The sequence below is a fragment of the Meriones unguiculatus genome, chromosome 1 (assembly GCF_030254825.1).
Source record: "Meriones unguiculatus strain TT.TT164.6M chromosome 1, Bangor_MerUng_6.1, whole genome shotgun sequence".
NCBI lineage: Eukaryota > Metazoa > Chordata > Mammalia > Rodentia > Muridae > Meriones > Meriones unguiculatus.
The window spans coordinates 160,618,830-160,638,127 of NC_083349.1; the positions used below are offsets into that span (position 1 = coordinate 160,618,830).

General features: G+C 41.8%; 1 protein-coding gene across 1 annotated transcript in view; it reads right to left on the reverse strand.

Moving 5' to 3' along the window:
• LOC110552451 (zinc finger protein 420-like) overlaps positions 1 to 19,298 on the reverse strand; it is a 51,282-nt gene that overhangs the window by 17,235 nt on the left and 14,749 nt on the right. Inside the window, exons 6-9 of the mRNA XM_060383107.1 lie at positions 15,283 to 15,409; positions 10,959 to 11,051; positions 7,567 to 7,673; positions 5,370 to 6,419 (exon numbers count right to left, since the gene is read on the reverse strand). Coding sequence (XP_060239090.1) covers positions 5,370 to 6,419; positions 7,567 to 7,673; positions 10,959 to 11,051; positions 15,283 to 15,409 — 1,377 coding nt within the window. The remainder of the gene's footprint in view (positions 1 to 5,369; positions 6,420 to 7,566; positions 7,674 to 10,958; positions 11,052 to 15,282; positions 15,410 to 19,298) is intronic.

A 19,298-nucleotide genomic window follows, 5' to 3' on the forward strand; every position in this document is an offset into this window, starting at 1 on the left:
TGTGATTATGTAAAAGGTCACCTTGCCTCAGGTGACCTCACCTCTCATCAGTAATCAGTTTACCCCTCCAGAACTTCTGTAGCAGGGAAGCTGGAGTGGATTCAGTTTCAGCCTTTCTGGAACTTCTGTGGCAGAGAAGTCCGAGAAAAGCCAGGTTTTGGGTTTTACTTCGTCTCTGTGTGATTGTCTCTTACTTGGTGTTGTGCTAGGAGTTACTGCTTCAGTTCTGTAGATGACCATCATAAAACAACTCCATGATAATTTTGGAGGGGTTTTTGTGTCCCTTACCTTACAGGTGTTGTATTTAAGACTTACTATTAATTGTCTTTTAGTAATGCTGCTGTTAATCCTAAACAGCTGTATAACCAAATCACCACACAGAGACTGGGTTTATTTATTTAACTTAGAACACAATGTTGGGCAATAATTACTCCCTCTTAAGCCTCCAAGCCCTCATAGTTTCCTAACATTTAGATTTTACCCATTATACTTGCTTTTTTGTGAAATCTTAGGTCTGGTTCATTCTCCATGTAGTTCCAAGATCTGTCCTCCAGCTCTGCTCTCCTCCCTCTCTCTCACCCTTTCTCTTCCCACTCTTTCCTGTCCTCTGGCTCCTCCCCTCTCTCACCTACTTCCTTTCCCTGCTCAACATTGTGGCTAGTTGCTTTATTTTGGCCTGTTTACACAAAGTTGAGACAGGATGCTTAGAATAAGTATCACAGTGCAATATCCAGATTGAAACCAGAGAGTGTATGGGGTGGGTGGGTGAGAAATCAGCATTTGAATGAACAAGGGTAAGGTGTATACATTTCAAAGAACATTATACCAACATACAGGTTTGTTGTTTACATATTGTGGTTTCAGGGGATTTCTGCATGTGCCAATACATGTCTGCACATTTGTTCATTTTGGTTTTTTTTTTTTCCTATTTAGGTTTGTTATTTTATTATTTTCTTTAAAAAAATTTTTGTGCTCTTTAAAACAAATGATAGCACATTTATAAACGTTTGTTTTCTAATGAGAAAGAAAAGATGGGGATCGCCTGGGGAAGGGGATACCACAATCCAAACATACTGTAAGCAAAAATACATTTTTTTCAATGTAAAAAAAAAAAGACATTTTTAAGGTTGAAGAGGCCATGAAATTTACATCCAGTAGCATTTAATGAGTTTTATTGTCTCGGAAATAAACGTGTTCATTCTATTCATTTACTTTTCTCAGAAAGAACTAAGAGCTTCTGAAGTTTACTTTTCATAAAAATATGAACAGACTTTCAAAATTAACTGTGTATTTCATTATTCTACAGTAATTTTCAACACAAACTTTATTTACCAAGAATATTTTTAATATATACTCAGTGTTTGCCTGCTGCCTGCTCTGCCACCCTGATGCATTTCCAAGTGCAAGTGTGGGTTTCAGCATCTGTTTTGAGGTGCTTCTGGGTAGAGCCTCTCAGAGGACAACTCTGTTGGGCTCCTGTCTTCAAGCTTAGCAGAGTATCGTTCATAGTGTCAGGGGCTGGCTCTCTCCGGTAAGGTAGGTCTTTGGTTGGGCCAGGCATTGGTTGGACATTCCCTCAATCTCTTCTATCTACTCTATCTTTATCTCTGCACGTCTTGTAGGCAGGGAAATTTGGGGTCCAAGTTTTTGTGGGTGGGTTGCTGTTCCCCTCCCTGCTAATGCACTTGCTATGTGTCCTCAAGCAGTAAAATTTATGCAATAGAGGTGTAGTGGTTTGAATGAGAATGTTCTCCAAAGGCTCATGTATTTGAACACTTTGTCCCCAGTTAGTGGAGCTGGTTGGGGAATGCGGTAGGAAATGTGGCATAGTTGAAGCCTATCAATGGAGGCAGGTTTGAGAGTTTAAAGAGTCTCGGAATTTCCAGTTTTCTCCCTGCTTCATACCTACAGTAGAAGATGTGATAGTTCAGCATCCCATTCTGGCTGCAATGATGGCTCTCTCCATCCTGACATAACAGACTCTAGGTCTTTGTAACTATAAGCCAAAATAAACAATTTCTTCTCTGAACTGCCTTGGTCATGGCATTTCATAACAGCAACAGAAAAGTAACTAACACAGGAGGTTACTAGACCTTCAACCCCTACTGTCTTCCTTGACATGTCAGACATTTCACGTGAGGGAGCACTATTCAACTGCTGACATGTATACACAAAGATGTTCCAACCGGTAATCTCTGCTGTGCCTTTCTTTTTGGAACTATTCTCACACTTGTTAAGGAATCATACCTTTACATCAACACACATACTCACACAGTCCTGAAAGGCAGTAGAGAAAACAGTGGTATGATATAGAGGTAAAGATTAAATTAAGATAAATCAGTTAAGTTATCACACCTAATGACGTCAGGGACCATGTCACACACACGCACATATGCGTGCCATGTAATGTCACTCAGGGCCAGAATTGACCATTTTTAAGCTTTTACATCAACCTATGACATTTAACCACTTTTGCTCGAGGCATGCCCTGAGAGGTCCATACTAGGAAAGAAAATGTATATAGTCTTCAGAGTGTAACACTAGGTAAGCCTATGTTTATCTTTATAAGGAACAAAGGGGACAGGACTGCAGAACAGGCCTCCGTTTAGCAGGATGAAACGAAAACTGCTGATGTCAAGAACTTTAACTTAAGTCGGCAGCTGGAAACAATCATGTCCCTTATTTCCACATTTCTATATTAAAATGCTCCATCCCCCCATCCCTCTTACCCTATAGGTCTGTTGCTTGTATATTATGGGTTTTGCTTTTTTTGTTTTTAGGGGGTTTCTGCAGGGTCAGTGTGTGTGTGGGGGGTGGGGGTGGGTGTAGACAGCTATATGTGCTCTTTTTTTTGGATCTTTGTTTTTTCTGCTCATTTGTTGTCCTATTTCAGGTTTGTGTGATTTTATTTTAACTTTTTATTCCCCCCCTTTTTTGACAGGGTTTCCCTGCGTAGCCCTGGCTGTCCTAGAACTCATTCTGTAAACCAGGCTGACCTCAAACTCAGAGATCCACCTGCATCTCCCTCCTAAGTGCTGGGACCACCACTGCCCAGCTCTTTTTTTCTTTTAAAAAGATGGATTGTTTTCTAATGAGAGAGCAGGAAGGGATGTGGATTTGGGAGAGGAGGGAGACTCAATATATAGACCAGGCTGGCCTCGAAATCAAAAAGATCTATCTGCCTCTTTTTCCCAAGTGCTGGGATTTAAAGCACGAACCACCACTGCCCAGCGTGTATTTTGGTGTATTTTTCCTACAGAACATGAAATTAAATTTGAGCACTGTTTTTGGAGGTGACACAAACTTTGGGAGGTAGAGTCTAGTTGAATTATGTAATTAGGGTCATGTTTTGGAAGATGTAATAGGTACATAGTCGGTTCTTTGGTCCATTTCTTGTTATGATATCAGCAAAATCTTCTTTTACAATCACCTGTCACCATAATGTTGTTCATATTGGTCTGGGGAAAAGTAACAAAATCCTTTGAAACCACAATCCAAAATAATTACTTCAATCCTTAATTTGTTTCTGTTTGCTACGTAGAGTGACAGAAAGATAATGAATAGAATAAGACACAATATCTATCTATCTGTCTGTCTCACTTATGTATAGTGAAGATTCCAATCAAGACTACACACCTACAAAGGAATGTATCCCACCACTTCCATTTTCTCCCATTATCATTTCTTATACAAATGATACATACACTGTCATGCTGAGTGTTCTGCATACAAAATTTTAACACAAAATACTAACATACAGAAACAAATACACGTTGTGAGAAGTAGCCGTGCGCTGGTAGATGTTTATCAGCATTGCTGCTCTCTGGCTGCTGCATTCACTAACGCCTACCAAACTAGTCAGGAGAACAGGAAGTGCCCAAAGAAAAAGCTTAAGGCTGGAAACATCACTGTGTTTATTTAGTGGTATACAGTTGAATGCTTCATTTCCAGTGGCATGTCAAACAATTCCACCTGGAAATTGACATGCAAGTTACATAAACAGAATTTTTCTCCCCAAAATTTACGATGTGTAAAAATGTTGAAATTTTTGAAAATTTAAAAACGGGAAAAATGTTACACATTTAAGAAATACATGGTTGCATGGAAGACCATTACTCTAATTCTCTCAAGAGCATGATGCAGTGTGACCATAAAAATGAGAACTGCCTACAAAACAAAGAATTCAAAGTCAGCCTGGCCTGTAGATCTAGACCTTGTCTCACTAAAAAAAAAAGATATGATTTCACTGATAGTGCTCAAAAAGGCATGATCAACTTTTTGCAACTTCTTCACGATTGTTTATACTTTCTAAAGACTGATTCATGAGCACGAATGCTGAAAATCCAGGTGATACGCACGGACTCTGAAATACAAGAGAAGAGGAAATGCATCTGCTTCACAAGCACGTGATAGTCACACCCTAGCTCATCTCATTTTTAAAATCCAAACATGTTCTCACCTTCATAATTGATGTCGTGATTGCTAATGTGAGTGAAGCCTCTAGAATCTGTTCTAGTATGTGTGTCGATGGGTGAATCCTGAAATTATTATACCAATGATGAAAGGTGGCACCTACACTCCCGGATTCCACTCTTCTGCTTTATTATCTTTTTGTTGTGTTTCTGATGTCAGTTGAGTTTCAAGAACTATTTTAAAGTTTCTGACATTCTTTACTTTATGATTTAAAAACCATGTGGGTTTTACTGCCATTGAAGATTTTCTCACTGTTTCTGTGACAGATTTCACTGTGGTCTCTAGCTGGCCCAGAACATACTCTGTTGAACAGGTTAGCCTCAGACTTACACTGCTCCACACGATGCTGCCTCCTGAGTGCTAGCGGTAAAGGTGGGCACCACCGTGCCTAGCTTTCCCCAGTCTTTTGATTTGGTGTCTTCCTATGCTGTTAAACAGCAGGTCCAAGTGAAGCTCTTCCAAGATCACCCAAACGCGTCAGGATGAAAAGCAGTACCTGGCTAAATCATCTGAGGTATACAACCATACATTTGACTTTTCTTTTTAATGTAGACTGAGGCCTGACTTAGGTATCAAAGTTTTCTGTGTTATATATATGAGCTTTCCTGCCCACTGAATGCACTTTATGGTTTAAAAACAAAGTGTGCTAGTATTCTTTATATTCAAAGGGTAATTCACCTATATCTACATGATGTTAAATGAGATTTGACCATATCGGTCTGCACACGGAGATGAGCTGAAGTAGAGTGCTTTCTTACATTCATGGTTTCTTGCATGAGTATGAATTCTCTGACAATAAGTTTCAATTTATGGTAAAAAGTCTTTACACGCATTCTCTGATGCCACATCAGAACTGACTTACTGTGTTAGGCTTTGCTGTATGCTATAGATCAGGGTTTGTCACCTGCGTGAGTTTTTAGATGGCGAGTGAGATCTGACTTGGTGTAGAAGCCTTTTTTGCATTCTATACATACATAAGGTTTCTCACCTGTGTGTGTTCTCTGATGGCGAGTGAGTTCATACTTGCACTGAAAGGCTTTCCCACAGTCTTTACATTCGTAAGGCTTCTCCCCTGTGTGTTGCCTTTGATGCACTGTGAGCTGTGAGTTGCAGTAGAAAGCTTTCCTGCATTCTTTACACTCGTAGGGCTTCTCGCCTGTGTGAGTCCTCTGATGCACAGTGAGGTCTGACTTGCGGTAGAAAGCCTTCCTGCACTCATTACATTCATATGGTCTCTCACCAGTGTGAGTTCTCTGATGTCGCGTGAGGTCAGACCTGCACTGGAATGCCTTCCTGCATTCTTTACATTGATAAGGCTTCTCGCCTGTGTGAGTCCTGTGGTGCACGGCGAGCTGTGACTTGCAGTAGAAAGCCTTGCTGCATACTTGACATTCATAGGGCTTCTCGCCTGTGTGAGTCCTGTGATGCACCGTGAGCTGTGAGTTGCAGTAGAAAGCTTTACTGCATACTTTACATTCATAGGGCTTCTCGCCTGTGTGAGTTCTCTGATGCACAGTGAGGTCAGAATTCCGGTAGAAAGCCTTCCTGCACTCTTTACACTCATAAGGCTTCTCACCTGTATGAATCCTCAGATGGACATTGAGTTGCGACTTGCTGTAGAAAGCTTTCGTGCACTGCGTACATTCATAGGGCTTCTCGCCTGTGTGAGTCCTCTGATGCACGGTGAGGTGTGACTTGCAGTAGAAGGTTTTCCCACATTCTATACACGCATGGGGTTTCTCCCCTCTCTCAAGCCTCTGACATGGACTGAAGGCAGACTTGGGATAGAAAGCTTCTCTACATTCCTTACATTCATATGGATTCTCACAAGTGTGGTATCTCTGACTTGTGCTATACTGTGACTCCAGGTAAAATGCTTCCAAACATACTTCACAGTCATAGGGTTTTGTCCCTCGGCGGATTTCCTCAGGAATCTTTAGTTCCGCCTTAAGACAGAAGAACTTGTTACATTCTTCATATTCCCAGGGATTGTCCTATAAAGTTTACTATATGAGGTTTTTTGCCTGAATCATTTCCTAATGAGATTTCTCACAATCACTACATTGAAATATTTCTCTCCAATGTCTACTTTACTTTATTTACTCAATTTAGTCAACGAAAGTTATCTCACATATATTCTGATAGAAACTTTACTTCCCAATCTGTGCCATGACTTGAATTAATGATGCTTCATTAAGGATTTCCTATGTTGAGTTTATTAGAGCTCCTCCATAAATGAAAACTTCTATGCTAATAGCCCTGCCTTTGTAGGTTTTCCCTGATTCAAAATATTCAGAATAACATGATTAATGGACCAGAGAAGCTCAGGGTAACTGAAGGGTTTCAATTACTTTAAAATTATCAAATTCTTCTGTGAGCCCACCTCTCACCAGGTTCACTGATGAGAATTTCATCCTGCCATAGATTAAATTCCTGAGAAAATATTCCTAAAATAGTTTTCACTCTTTATGTTCAAATTTGAAATATGGTTTTGAGGTTTTTAGAATTAAATAAATCTCGGGCAGATGGGCAGATAGGAAGAAGGGCTGGAACAAGGTAATAATGATGGTGAACTTCTAAGGTGGCTGCTTCCTCCTTACTCTCTTGACCTGACACAGAAGCCTGTCAGCTTGAAAGAAAGGCCTAGTGGCCTTCTTCTCCTGCCAGTAAGACACTTTGGTGATGGATCTCCAAAAAGTTCAGGGATGGATCAGTACATGTTTACACCAAAGCTTTGGGTCTATTAGACACTCTGCCTTTGTTCAAACCGACTAACCCTAAATTAGGGGAGGAAGATCCCTCAAATACCCTGGACACACCTAAGCCCAAAATGAGAAGCTGGATTTCAGCTCCTGAGCCCCTCAGCTCTGCAGACGTTTGTCTCTGTGTGCCTTGTTGTGTATGCTCCCTCACCCCTAACAAGAGCCTTTCTTCTCTGGCTGATTTGTCTGCTCTGTCTGATATTTCCTTTGATGCTAATTATTATACTCACAATGTTTCCTGCCTTTTCATTTGTTTAACTTGCAGAGAAAATGAACCCAGTCAAGACCCCTACATATGGTCACAGTCTGTGCTCACAACAATTTTACCTACTTCAACCAGTTCTTCATTTGATGTATTGCTGTTGATTTCAATTTGCCAGAAATGTTTGCCTTCATTTTCCTGGATGGTCTCAACCAGGCCACTCACTTTGTTGACACCTGAAAATATTTACAATTTCCATATCCATGAATTGGGACAAGCTTCATGTGATTATTCAAACACAAAAGTAAAATAGTGCCTTCTTAAAACCTCACTTGAACTTCTAAGATAGCATCTTATAAGCGTATACATCCTAGTCATTAATGAATTAAAATGACACAGAACACTAACAGACACTGCATCGCTAAGTCCTCCTTCTGTTACGTTGCTGTGATGTTGAAACACGAGGCAATAAACACCCATTTCTCAGCTGCAGGTCTCTTTAGAGCCCTGTTTCCCTTTCACTCTTCTACCTGTCCTAATTTTTTGTTATCTGATGTATATGTCTTGCCTTTTTCACATACGAATCAGGGAAATTTTCTTTGACTAGCTACTGTAGGACTCAGGCGTTTTCACATATTCTCCCTGCCCAGCACAACACAGACTGGGGAAATGACTGTTGCCCAGCTTTGTTTCAGTTAGCATACGCTGCTCTGAGAAAGAGCAGCACAGTCCTCTAAGGGTGTTGTGGAAATGATTTTTTTTTTTTATTATTATGAGAAATGTTGCCTGTGGCTTGCTTTATAAAAAAAAAAAGTTTAATTGTGTTGTTTGTTTTAAATATCTTCTGTATTAGGGGTTTAGTATTCATGGAGTGACTGCACTTATGTTTATGGTGGTTTGAACAGGAAAGGCCCTCACACACTCATGTAATTAAAATGCTTGGCCCATAGAGAGTGGCACTACTCGGAGATGCGGCGTTGTTGGAATAGGTGTGCCGTGTTGGGGCTGTGTCACCGTGGGGCGGGCTCCTCTCATGTGCTCCAGCTACGGCCGGTGTGGCACAGCCTTCACTTCTGCTGCCTGAGGATCAAGATGTAGGACCCTCAACTCCTTCTTCAGCACCACGTCTGCCTGCATGCCATCATGCTTCTTGCCATCACGCCATAAGGACTAAACCTCTGAACTGTAAGCCAGCCCCAATTAAATGTTTTCCTTTACAGTGTTGCTATGGTCATGGTGTCTTTTCACAGCAACAGAAACCCTAACTAAGACAGTGCTCATTACAAAAATTCATAATGTTCTCTGATTTTGACTTTGCTACATAAATTAATCTTCATTTGCAGAGTATACTTCCTGGAATTCAAAGTTTCTGTTAACAGAGCAGCTATGATAGTAGGCTTATATTCAAAAGTAACTACCTGGGTGTGCTGGGACATGAATTTAGTGCCAGCACTGGAAGTAGGGGCAGGTGGATCTCTGTGAGTTCGAGGCCAGCCTAAGGTATATGATGAGTTCCAGGTCAGCCAGAGCTATTCAGTGAGACCCTGTCTCAAAACCCAAACCAAAACAAAAACAAAGTAACTATACTTTTTCCTCATAGTTTTCAATATTCTGCCCATATTCTGTCCTTTGGTCTTTTTAAAATTTATTTGAAGAATTACTTATGTGTATGAATGCTCTACTTGCATGTATGCCTACCTGACAGATGAGGGCATCAGATTCCATTTTAGATGGTTGTGAGCCACTGCGTGGGTGCTGGGAAGTGAACTGAGGACCTCTGGAAGAACAGCCAGGGCTCTTAAGTGATGAGCCATCTCTGCAGCCCTCTTCACTACAGTGGCCTTTGAGGAGGTGTCCTCAGCCCCTGTCAACTTGTGGCTGTAAATGCCACATAGTTAGCCATCTGTCCCCTGGCCAGGACTTGTCCACTGTTCTACGCTCATTTCATAGACTGTGTTTTCCGTCTCTGACCTGACTCCCAGTCCACAGCCTAACACAAGATTCACAAATTGGAGATCTCCTAAAACCGTTCAAGCAGTCTCCAACGCTGTATCTTTACTTGTTGTGTATTTTTGCTTTATTTCTATCTAGCTGTAACAATTGCCCAATGTTGTCTTCAAATCATCACTGAATTCTTTCTTCCAGTGTCTACCTTCTAAAAAGTGCTTTCTCCACCGCCCCCCCCCCCCCCGTGTTGTTTTTGTTTTTTCGGTTTCTTGGGTTTTTTGTTTGGTTTTGTTTGGTTTTTTGACACAGGGTTTCTTTGTGTATCCTTGGCTGTCCTGGAACTAGTGTTGTCTTTGTTTTTTAATTTTAGCTCTTCTCTTGTGAGATCTTTTCAGAATCTCTTGGCTGAATTTCTCACCTAAGATGCTGAATTTTCCATACAAGAATTAAAATGACCTTGTACATGTGGGTTCACATGGGCACATGCAGTGTGTATATGTGGGTGTGTTTTTATGTGTGTGTATGTGTGTGTGTGTGCACAAACATGAGCTCAGAGGGTAAACCTCGGGTGTTACTGACCTTGTTGGACACAATGGGACCCAACGCCCACCAGTTTATGAGACTGACTAGCCACTGGGCCCTAGAGATCTGCCTGTCTTCATCTCCGATGCCCCAGTTTACAAGCCTGGACCACCTCACCAGGCTTTTCTTTTTGTACTGCAGCCTACACCCTTTGTAGACAAGCACATTACTGACCAAGTTCTCTTCCTAGGCACTTCATCTGTTCATCTGAATATTCCTGGGGTTTTATCGATTGCTCAGTGCTTTTTCTCTGAACACTATATGCTCACCTTTGTAACTCTGACTTCAAATTCACACAGCACGGACAGAACTGCTCCTCTGCCATTCACCCTTGAAACATCTGATGTCTTTTCTCATTTTTCTTAAAGATTCCACAGGTGCCCCAAGCACAACCAAACGGAACTCTTGTTTGGCTACTCATTTTTAATCATGTTCCTTACCTAATCTAAAATTTAAATCCACGTGTGTATTTTGTGGCAAATTTGAAAAAGAGTCATCTCAAAGTCATAGATAAAAGAACAGTTCTTTAATAGCAAGCTTGCTGGTCTAGAGTAATCTGCTCCTGATTAACATTCTCTGTGCGGCTCAACGCACTGGGATACATTGTTCCTTTGCTTTACTTTTGTCACACTAAGTGAAAGTATTTTAAGAGATGTTTCATAATAATTGCAAAGACAACCAATAGCCAAAAAGCCAGTGTTGAAATAATGTCAATAAATGCCTAAATTTTAACATATAGTCATTAAAAAAAGGGAAGAAGCCCTATTGAGGTAAAGGAATCAAATTATTCCCAAAGGAAAAGAGTCTTCATCATCAAGAAGCCAGCAGTTTTACATGAAGAACTTTGGGAAAACCTTAGGTTGTCTGGTCCATGAGATGAACTGTCCTCAAGCCTGAGTTTGGATGAAACTTGTTGAAAGAGCCTGGTATGACCAATACCTGAGCGTCTCTCTGTCACTGCCCTCTCTTGCCTTGTAGCGTTAGTCACTGACCTGAGAGGGTCCAGACCGAGGCACCTGCTGCACTCCATGGCCCAAGTCCATGTTCTAAGTTGAAGATCAATTCGGGTTTGGTCACGCAGTGCCCTGTAAATGAGAAATAATGTACAGATTGTGCCAAGGTGCTCATCAAGTCTACTGATGGAAGACAGCAGCTACCTCCTGGGAGCTGTGCAATAATTAATGACTTAGAAACTGTCTTCTTTCCTTCCTTCCTTTTTTTTTTGAGAATAAACATATGGCCTTGTACATGTTAGGAAAGCACTCTGTCAACTGAGCTCCAACCCTAGCTCTAACTGAATTACAAATGTTTGTTTATCTTTAAAGAGACAGGTTTTCTCTGTGTAGCCTTGGCTGTCCTGGACTCGCTTTATAGATCAGGCTGGCCTCAAACTCACAGAGATCTGCCTGCCTCTGCCTCCTCGAATGCTAGGTTCACAGGTATGCACCACCACTCCCGGACAAAACTTTTATTAAAGTAGGTTTTTACTCACATTTATTGGAATGTCGTCCCCAACTGGTATTTAACTCATAATTTTAAGAAACTTCAAAAGGGAGACTGGTTAGTGGCCTAGTGGGTAAAAGTGCTTGTTACGCAAGTATGAGGACCAGATATCAAATCCCCAGAATCCACTTAACATGCTGGCATAGCTACACATATACCTCATGTAAACCCAGTGCTAGAGGGTGGCTACACTTGTATCCCTGGGAATGGCTAGCTAGCAGCTGAGCTCCAGGGTCACTGAGAGATGCTGTCTCGGGTGACCCCAGCAGAGAGCAGAAGAAAAGAACGCCTGGTTTCCTTCTCTGGCATCCATGGACACGCAAGCACATATACGACCATACTCCGTATACTTACACACACACACAAACAAACAAAAAGAAAGGGAAACTTCAAGTAAGCAATGAAGGTGACTCAATGAAACTGGATAGACAGTCTGCATGCTTTTTAGGACAAACTGAACAAAGAGAAAGCAGTCGCATAAAAGAACCACCTAGAAGATTTGTAAGGGAAGAGCTCAACCGATAAAAAAGGTAAAACGCAGAAAAACTTCACAGCTGAACTGACCAAGCAGAGACAAAAACCAAAACAAGACTTGCTACTTTTAAATAAACCAAGGCAGATTAAAGAACTGGGGGGGGGGGGGACGGGACAGGATCTAGAGTAGTATTCTCAACCTAGGGGTTGTGACCCCCTTTGGAGGTTGAATGACCCTTTTAAAGGGGGTCACCTAAGACCACAAGAAAACACAGTTAGGAAGTAGCAACAGCAATGATTTTACGGTTGGGGTCACCACAACATGAGGAACTGCATTAAAGGGTCACAGCATTAGAAGTTTGAGAACCACTGGTCTAAGGAGACACTCAGTAATTAAGAGACCAGGCTGCTCTTCCAGAGGCTTTGGGTTCCATTCCCAGCATCCCCATGGTGGCTCACAACCTGTCAATCCAGTTAAAAAGGTCTAACGCCCTCTCCTGGCTTCCAAGGGTATCAGTCATACAAGTGCTGCATAAACATATAAGAAAGCAAAACACCCATACACATAAAAAAAATTTAAAATTCAAAAGTATATACAAAACCAGGCATGGTGGCACATGCCTGTGATCCCAGCACTTAGGGAGGCAGAGGCAAGTGGATCTATGTGAGTTCAAAGCCAGCCTGGCCTACAAAGCAAGTCCGGGAAAGCCAGGGCTACACAGAGAAACCCTGTCTCAAGAAACTAAAAACATATATATGTGTGTGTGTGTGTGTGTGTGTGTGTATACACATATACATACACATATATATACAAATACATATGTGTGTATATATATATGTGTGTGTGTGTGTGTGTATACACATATACATACACATATATATACACAAATACATATGTGTGTATATATATATATGTGTGTGTGTGTGTGTGTATGGAAATACAATTTTTTAAGAAAACAAACATTTGCATTATTCGTGTTCTAGAAGAAGAAAGAATGTACATTAAAAACATAGATTCTGTGAAAGAACATACGGGAGACACATCCAATGGCACCCTAATTGATTTGAAGCAACAAGTCATCTTATATCACATTACATCCAAGCTGTCAAAATTCTGAGACAAAGGGAATTCTAAAAACTCAAAGAAGAAAAGTCTAAAGTCTCTTATAAATGAACACCTGTTACAGGAACAGCCAAGTTCTGACCTGTCACTTTAACATACCAGCCATCACAATGATTTCAAATCCAGACAAGGACACAAGATCCTAACAATAGACCCGATATCCCCAACAAATACAGATGTAAAGAAACTCTACACCATAGAAGATGGAGCAGAAAGGACATGCTTATTATAAAATATGCTCATGTGTGACTCACACCAGAGACACAGTACTTCCGTATAGAAATGAACAAGCATGAAATACAAAAATGAGGCAAGACGCTTTGCTCTGTAATGTGCTCCCAGCTGTGAGGTTCTTCCTCAACAGAGACCCCAGAGAGAAGGTCAAAACAACACCGGAAGAAACCTCTGAACCCGCAGAGCTAAAACCCGTCCTTCCTCCTTTTGAGATGTTTGCCTCACACACGGTGGCAGAGTGCCGGGAAGCTGACAAGCACGTCACCTGCCTCTCAACAAAGGCTTCGGCCTTCACATCCAGGAGGAACACTGTCATAGATAAATTACACTCTGAAACCTGGCTATTTACATATTATGGAATGGGACTGGCCCCCTGCATACCGTGTAGAGAAATCAGCTAAAAATGGATCATAGAATTAAATATGAGAGCTGAAACTCTAAAACTCAGATAATAAAACGGAGTCTTCTAATATAGACTCATCCAGCCAACAGAATGAGATTACATCCAGACTAAATGAGATTACATCGACTACATATTATGACTACAGTATGTCTAGAACGAGAAGACACTGGCAAAGTATTTAGTCAACAGGAGATTAACTTCTAGACCATATAAGGACCTCATTCATCTAAACACAGAAAAGAAAAAGATCTCATTAAATCTGGGCAAATAGCCTGAACTGATATTTCTCAAACATGATCTACAGACACGTTTACAAGTAAAACCAAAAGAAATTTTCCAAAAATGACTTCTCACTGAACAATAGCTAATATAAAATAAAAACAATAAAAACTCACATGAAGAGATGTTAGAATATGTACTAGTGCAATCACTACGAAATCATAGTATGGTAGTAGTAGACAGTATGGTAGTGACAGAGCTCTAGAACTCTATTAACACTGTCCACTCTGGCTGTCCATAGTCAAAGGAATTGACATCAGGATTTTTCAGGGAAATCTGCATATAAGCAACCTTTAATAAAGGGATATAGGTGGAGAAACATGGCAAATATTAATTTAAAATAACAGACTATTCTGTCACAGTGACAGGCATACAGGGCATTCCATTAAGCTCTACTGTGTCTGTTCCAAGCGTGATCAGCGCCATCTTTTAACACAGGATAACCTTGGCACAGTCAAGGTTATCATTTCACAGTGATGAAATGAAGGAAACTACAGAGAGATCTCTAGGTCTTTGGATGGTAACAGGCTTGGTCCATTCCCTTACAAGACCATCATGAATTTCTCAGCTGAGAGTCCAAACAAGGGCACACTTTTGCCCAACTGTAGATCGGTAAAACTGTAAGGAAAAATGAGGGTTCATTTTGTTGGTCTGTTGTTTTTTTGTTTTTTTTTTTAATCTGAGAGTCACATTTACTAAATAAATTCAACAAACTCATATGCTTACTAATGAAGCATTAATGAAATTTTTTTGCGCAATAAAACTTCATCCGTATTTGGAGCAAACACATTTTTCCTATGTCTCCCCAGGAAATTTACACTATATAGATGAAATGTGTCAAACACAAAATGAAAACTTTCCTCCATGTTCTCACTATAGTTACAAACTAAAGGTGGTCTCAAAAAGTAAAACAGTATCTCCTAGAGTGAGGGAAAGATGCAGGGGGATAGAAGGACGGAAAAGAGGGGAGTATTAACTGGGTATACTAGCAAGGGAGTAAGTGCTGTGACATACGGTCTATAGTACTATCGCAAACATATGGATGGCACCAACTGAAGACTCCAGAAGAGCATCAGAGAGATTGTGAATGTTTCAGTACAAACAAGAGATGCCAGAGCCGACACACTATCAGGAGCATTAACCTGATCACTACACACGACATGCATTACAGAGCTACGCTGCTCCTCATGAATTTGCATCAGTGCTGTGTCAATTAAAATGTACAGCATCAAATCAGTATTAAATGTAAAGGGACAGTTCTACAGTTGTTGTCCTGAGACTTACGAGGCCTCAGACTCACCCAGGAAGAGCAGGCTGCGGTAGTTCTCCAGCATCACGTCCCTGTAGAGGCTCCTCTGGGCCGCGTTCAGCTCCTGCCACTCCTGCCAGGTGAAGCGCACGGCCACGTCCTCGAACGACACCAACACCTAGAATGACAAATTTGCCTCCAATCCAACCTGTCCTCAGCCTTAGGAATAGAAAATGGCAATTTACTGTTCCGTGTATCCGTCTTATCAGTGTCTTATCAAAAATGTAGCTTGCTTTGAATTCTGTATTATGATAGAAAAAAAAAAACCAATACAAGAGGCTTTTCTATGTGTTAATCTGATGATTCAAAAAATCTGATTAGAAAGTTTGCCAGGGAATTACAGGAGAAACCAAAGTCCAGAGGAATACATGTGTAAGCGTGGTTGGTATTGTTATGAACAACAGACGTACAGATAGATATACATGTAACCATATAAAAATGACATTACGTCTGTAGAGAATGAACAACACAGTGACAAATGTTGGGGCTGGTAGCACGCCACTGTGGCACAGTGCATGCAGGGCCGTGAGTTGGGTTCTGAGAGCTGGTGCAGAAGAGGCACCAGTCTTAACCTGTGGAATCCACACAGAATCATGCAAGTCAATGCAGAGGTTGCGAAACTGAAAGTTTCCTCAATAGGCGATAACCAACAATTAATTCTCAATCAAGTGTGTATGAATCCCAGGTACCCTTGGCAGCACTCACCTGTGGGGCAACGGGTGGCGTGACGTAGCTCTTGTGAAAGCACACACCACACAACCCCAGCATACATGACCTGAAATGCCATGGCTCACGTGTATCTTTTAAACTACAGTGTTTTTTTTTTAATCATTTTTTTTAAGATTTCTTTATTTATTATGTATACTGTATTCTGCCTGCATGTACACCTGCACCGCAGAAAAGAGTGCCAGATTTCACTATAGATAGTTGTGAGCCACCATGTGGTTGCTGGGAATTGAACTCAGGACCTCTGGAAGAGCAGACGGTACTCTAAACTGCTGAGCCATCTCTCCAGTCCCAAAGATTTTATTCATTTATTTATTTACACACACACATACATACATACAGTAATCTGCCTGCCTATGTGCCTGCAGGCAAGAAGAGGGCACCAGATCACATCATAGATGGTTATGAGCCACCATGTGGTTGCTGGGAATTGAACTCAGGACCTTTGGAAGAACAGTCAGTGCTCTTAACCTCTGAGCAATCTCTCCAGCCAGTGTTTTTATTGTAAATACATTTTCTGTTTTCACAGAGACATGACGGCTTAATTATAGGAAAGACAACATTTCCCATGATCTTCATTAAAGCATCAAACTAGTAAATATTTGTATTGTTAGAAAAACAGCCCTTTTGTATCTTACTATGCAATCTTGCTTTCATCTTTAATGTTAAAATTAGACCAAAGAGTTGTTTTACGATAACTTCTTTATTATTTCTCATTAGTATAAATGTTCGAGCCATTTGCATACATATATATAGGGGTCATATAAAAATAGCTTAGATAAATAGTGGTCATACATAGAAAATGTTTTAAAAGCTCTAAAAGGCAGAAAGTTGGCTTTTCTTCTATTCACGGACATAAACAATATCTATACAGATCCCAGATCCCTCTGAGAAGTGTCCATGATTGACAGACTTCTCTATTCTCTATAATTGGAGAGCAACCATGTGAGGAGTGGGTTTGGAATGCCATGGCACACACAAGAGCGAGCTCTCCACGGCGCCAGCGTAATATATAATTAGAAAATGATTCCAGATCACTAACATCACCCTGAAGAGAGATGCTGTTCCACTGAGGCGAACACACACGAGTCTAGAGCTCAGGTACGAGTCTGGTATTCTATGCACTTACTGTGTGCTCCCACTGGCCTCATCCCAGGGGTCAGGGGGGAGGGGGTGATTCTGTCCCTGGCGCAGAACTTCCAGCGTGGTTTGCTGGCTCCTTGTCTTAGTGAGGGTTACTATTGCTGCGACAAAACACCACGACAAAACACCATAAGCAATTTGAAGAAACCCCAAAAGCAAAGGGTTTGTTCCGCTTACACTTCCACATCGCTGTTCCTCACCAAAGGAAGTCAGGGCAGGAACTCAAACAGGGCGGGATCCTGGAGCAGGAGCTGATGCAGAGGCCATGGAAGGGCGCTGCTTACTGGCTTGCTCAGCCTTTCCTAGAGACCCCAGGACCACCAGCCCAGGGACGGCACCACCATGGGCTGGGCCCTCCCCCACTGATGGCTAACTGAGAAAATACCTTACAGCTGGATCTCATGGAGGCACTTCCTCAACTGAGCCTCCTTCCTCTCTGATGACTCTAATTTATGCCCACTTGACACAAAACCAGCCAGCACACTGCTGAGGCCAATAACCAAGTTTTTATCCAACTTGCTGCAGTGAGCGAGCAGAGCCGAGCGAATACAGAGCTCTAGCAGCCTGACTGGATCTTAGCCTCGCCTCCTGCTGATCTTACTGACATCCTGTTTGCTCGCAGGGCCTCAGCTGCCCCTTTTGAAGGGGGGGAGGCTACACTCCCAAGCTCTGGAGGATAGGAACCACAGTGATGCCAATCTCCCTGAGTCTCAGAAAAGTGAAGGACGTGGGGGATTGGGTAACTACCTCCGTGGTCTCCAATCCCCAGCAGCACAGAAAAGGAGAGATGAACAGCACTGAGGTTTCTTCAGTGGTGTAGCTGCCTGGGTCTTGAACGTGAACGGTGGAGATGGTAAGGCCGCACTGCAATGGCCAAGTGTTGGCCGTGCTTGCGAGGTCTGAAGGGGAGACTCAATCAATAGGCTCCCTGACAAGGGTTCTGCCGCTGGGCAAGGAAGCAGCCCAAAGGTGTCAATATGGAGTCAGGCCAGTCTTTCAGCTGTGCTCACATGGGAAATGCTCATGAGCAATTAAAGTGTTCTTTAAAAATCCTTTGCTCTAGTGCTGAGAGAATAGACAGAGTGCTGACTTTGTCAAATACACCAGGACAGACAAACACTTAATAATGGAGGAGCACAAGCTAATGTACGGGAATGTTTCCCGTGAGGCAGACTGTCGGGCATTTGTTCACAGGGAGTGCTGGAGCGGATGGTCAGGGTTCTGAATCCGATATCCTGCTTCCTACATACAGGGATAGCCCACAGGAAAACAGAAGTACACAACACAGAACAGAGGATTAACGGCGTGAGGAGTAAAAGGCGGCCCTCATCCTGCAATCTGTCAGGGTGGCAGAAACTTACAGACAGCCAACAACACTTTCAAAAAGAGACACTTTTATTCTCATTGTGCTTCAGTCAATAATATAAAAACCTTAGGGTGTGTACCAAAGAGTGGAATAAGGGGGTCACAGGGAGGTCTTTCTAACCTTTTTGAGAATTCACCACTCTTACTTCCACGCTGGTTCCAGCAGTTGGCATCCCCACTCGGTGAGTTAGCGCCCCATTCTCTGCACCCTGGCCACCATTTGTTGTCAGTTTTTTTCTTGTTGTGGAGTGAGATAAAATCTCAAGGCAGTTTTAAGTTGCATTTCGCTATTTGCTAAGGACAACGAACACTTTTTGAGATATTCTCAGTCATTTTTATTTCTTTTTGAAAACTCGCTGTTCAGATCCACTTAAAAATTTATATATTTTTGGTTTTTGAGAGCTTTGTATTGTATGAATATTAATCCTTGTCAATTATTGGCCTTAGTTCCTGGGAAATATTTAAAAAGTCACTTCCTACACCTATATTCTGTAGGGTACTGCCTATCATTTCTTGTAGCAGTTTCAGGCTTCACACTGACATCTGATCCATCTGGAGTTGATTTCCATGCAGGTGGTAGATACGGGTCTACATCTGTTCTTCTATAGACAGACATCCAGTTTCCCAGCACCAGCCACTGAAGATGCTGTCTCTTCTCCGGTGTGTCCTGTGGACATTTTTGTAAAAGATGAGATGTCTGTAGTTCCATGTAATTAGGCTGAGAGCCTCTTTGTTCTACTGGCCTCAGTGTTTGTGTCTGTGCCTGCACCGTC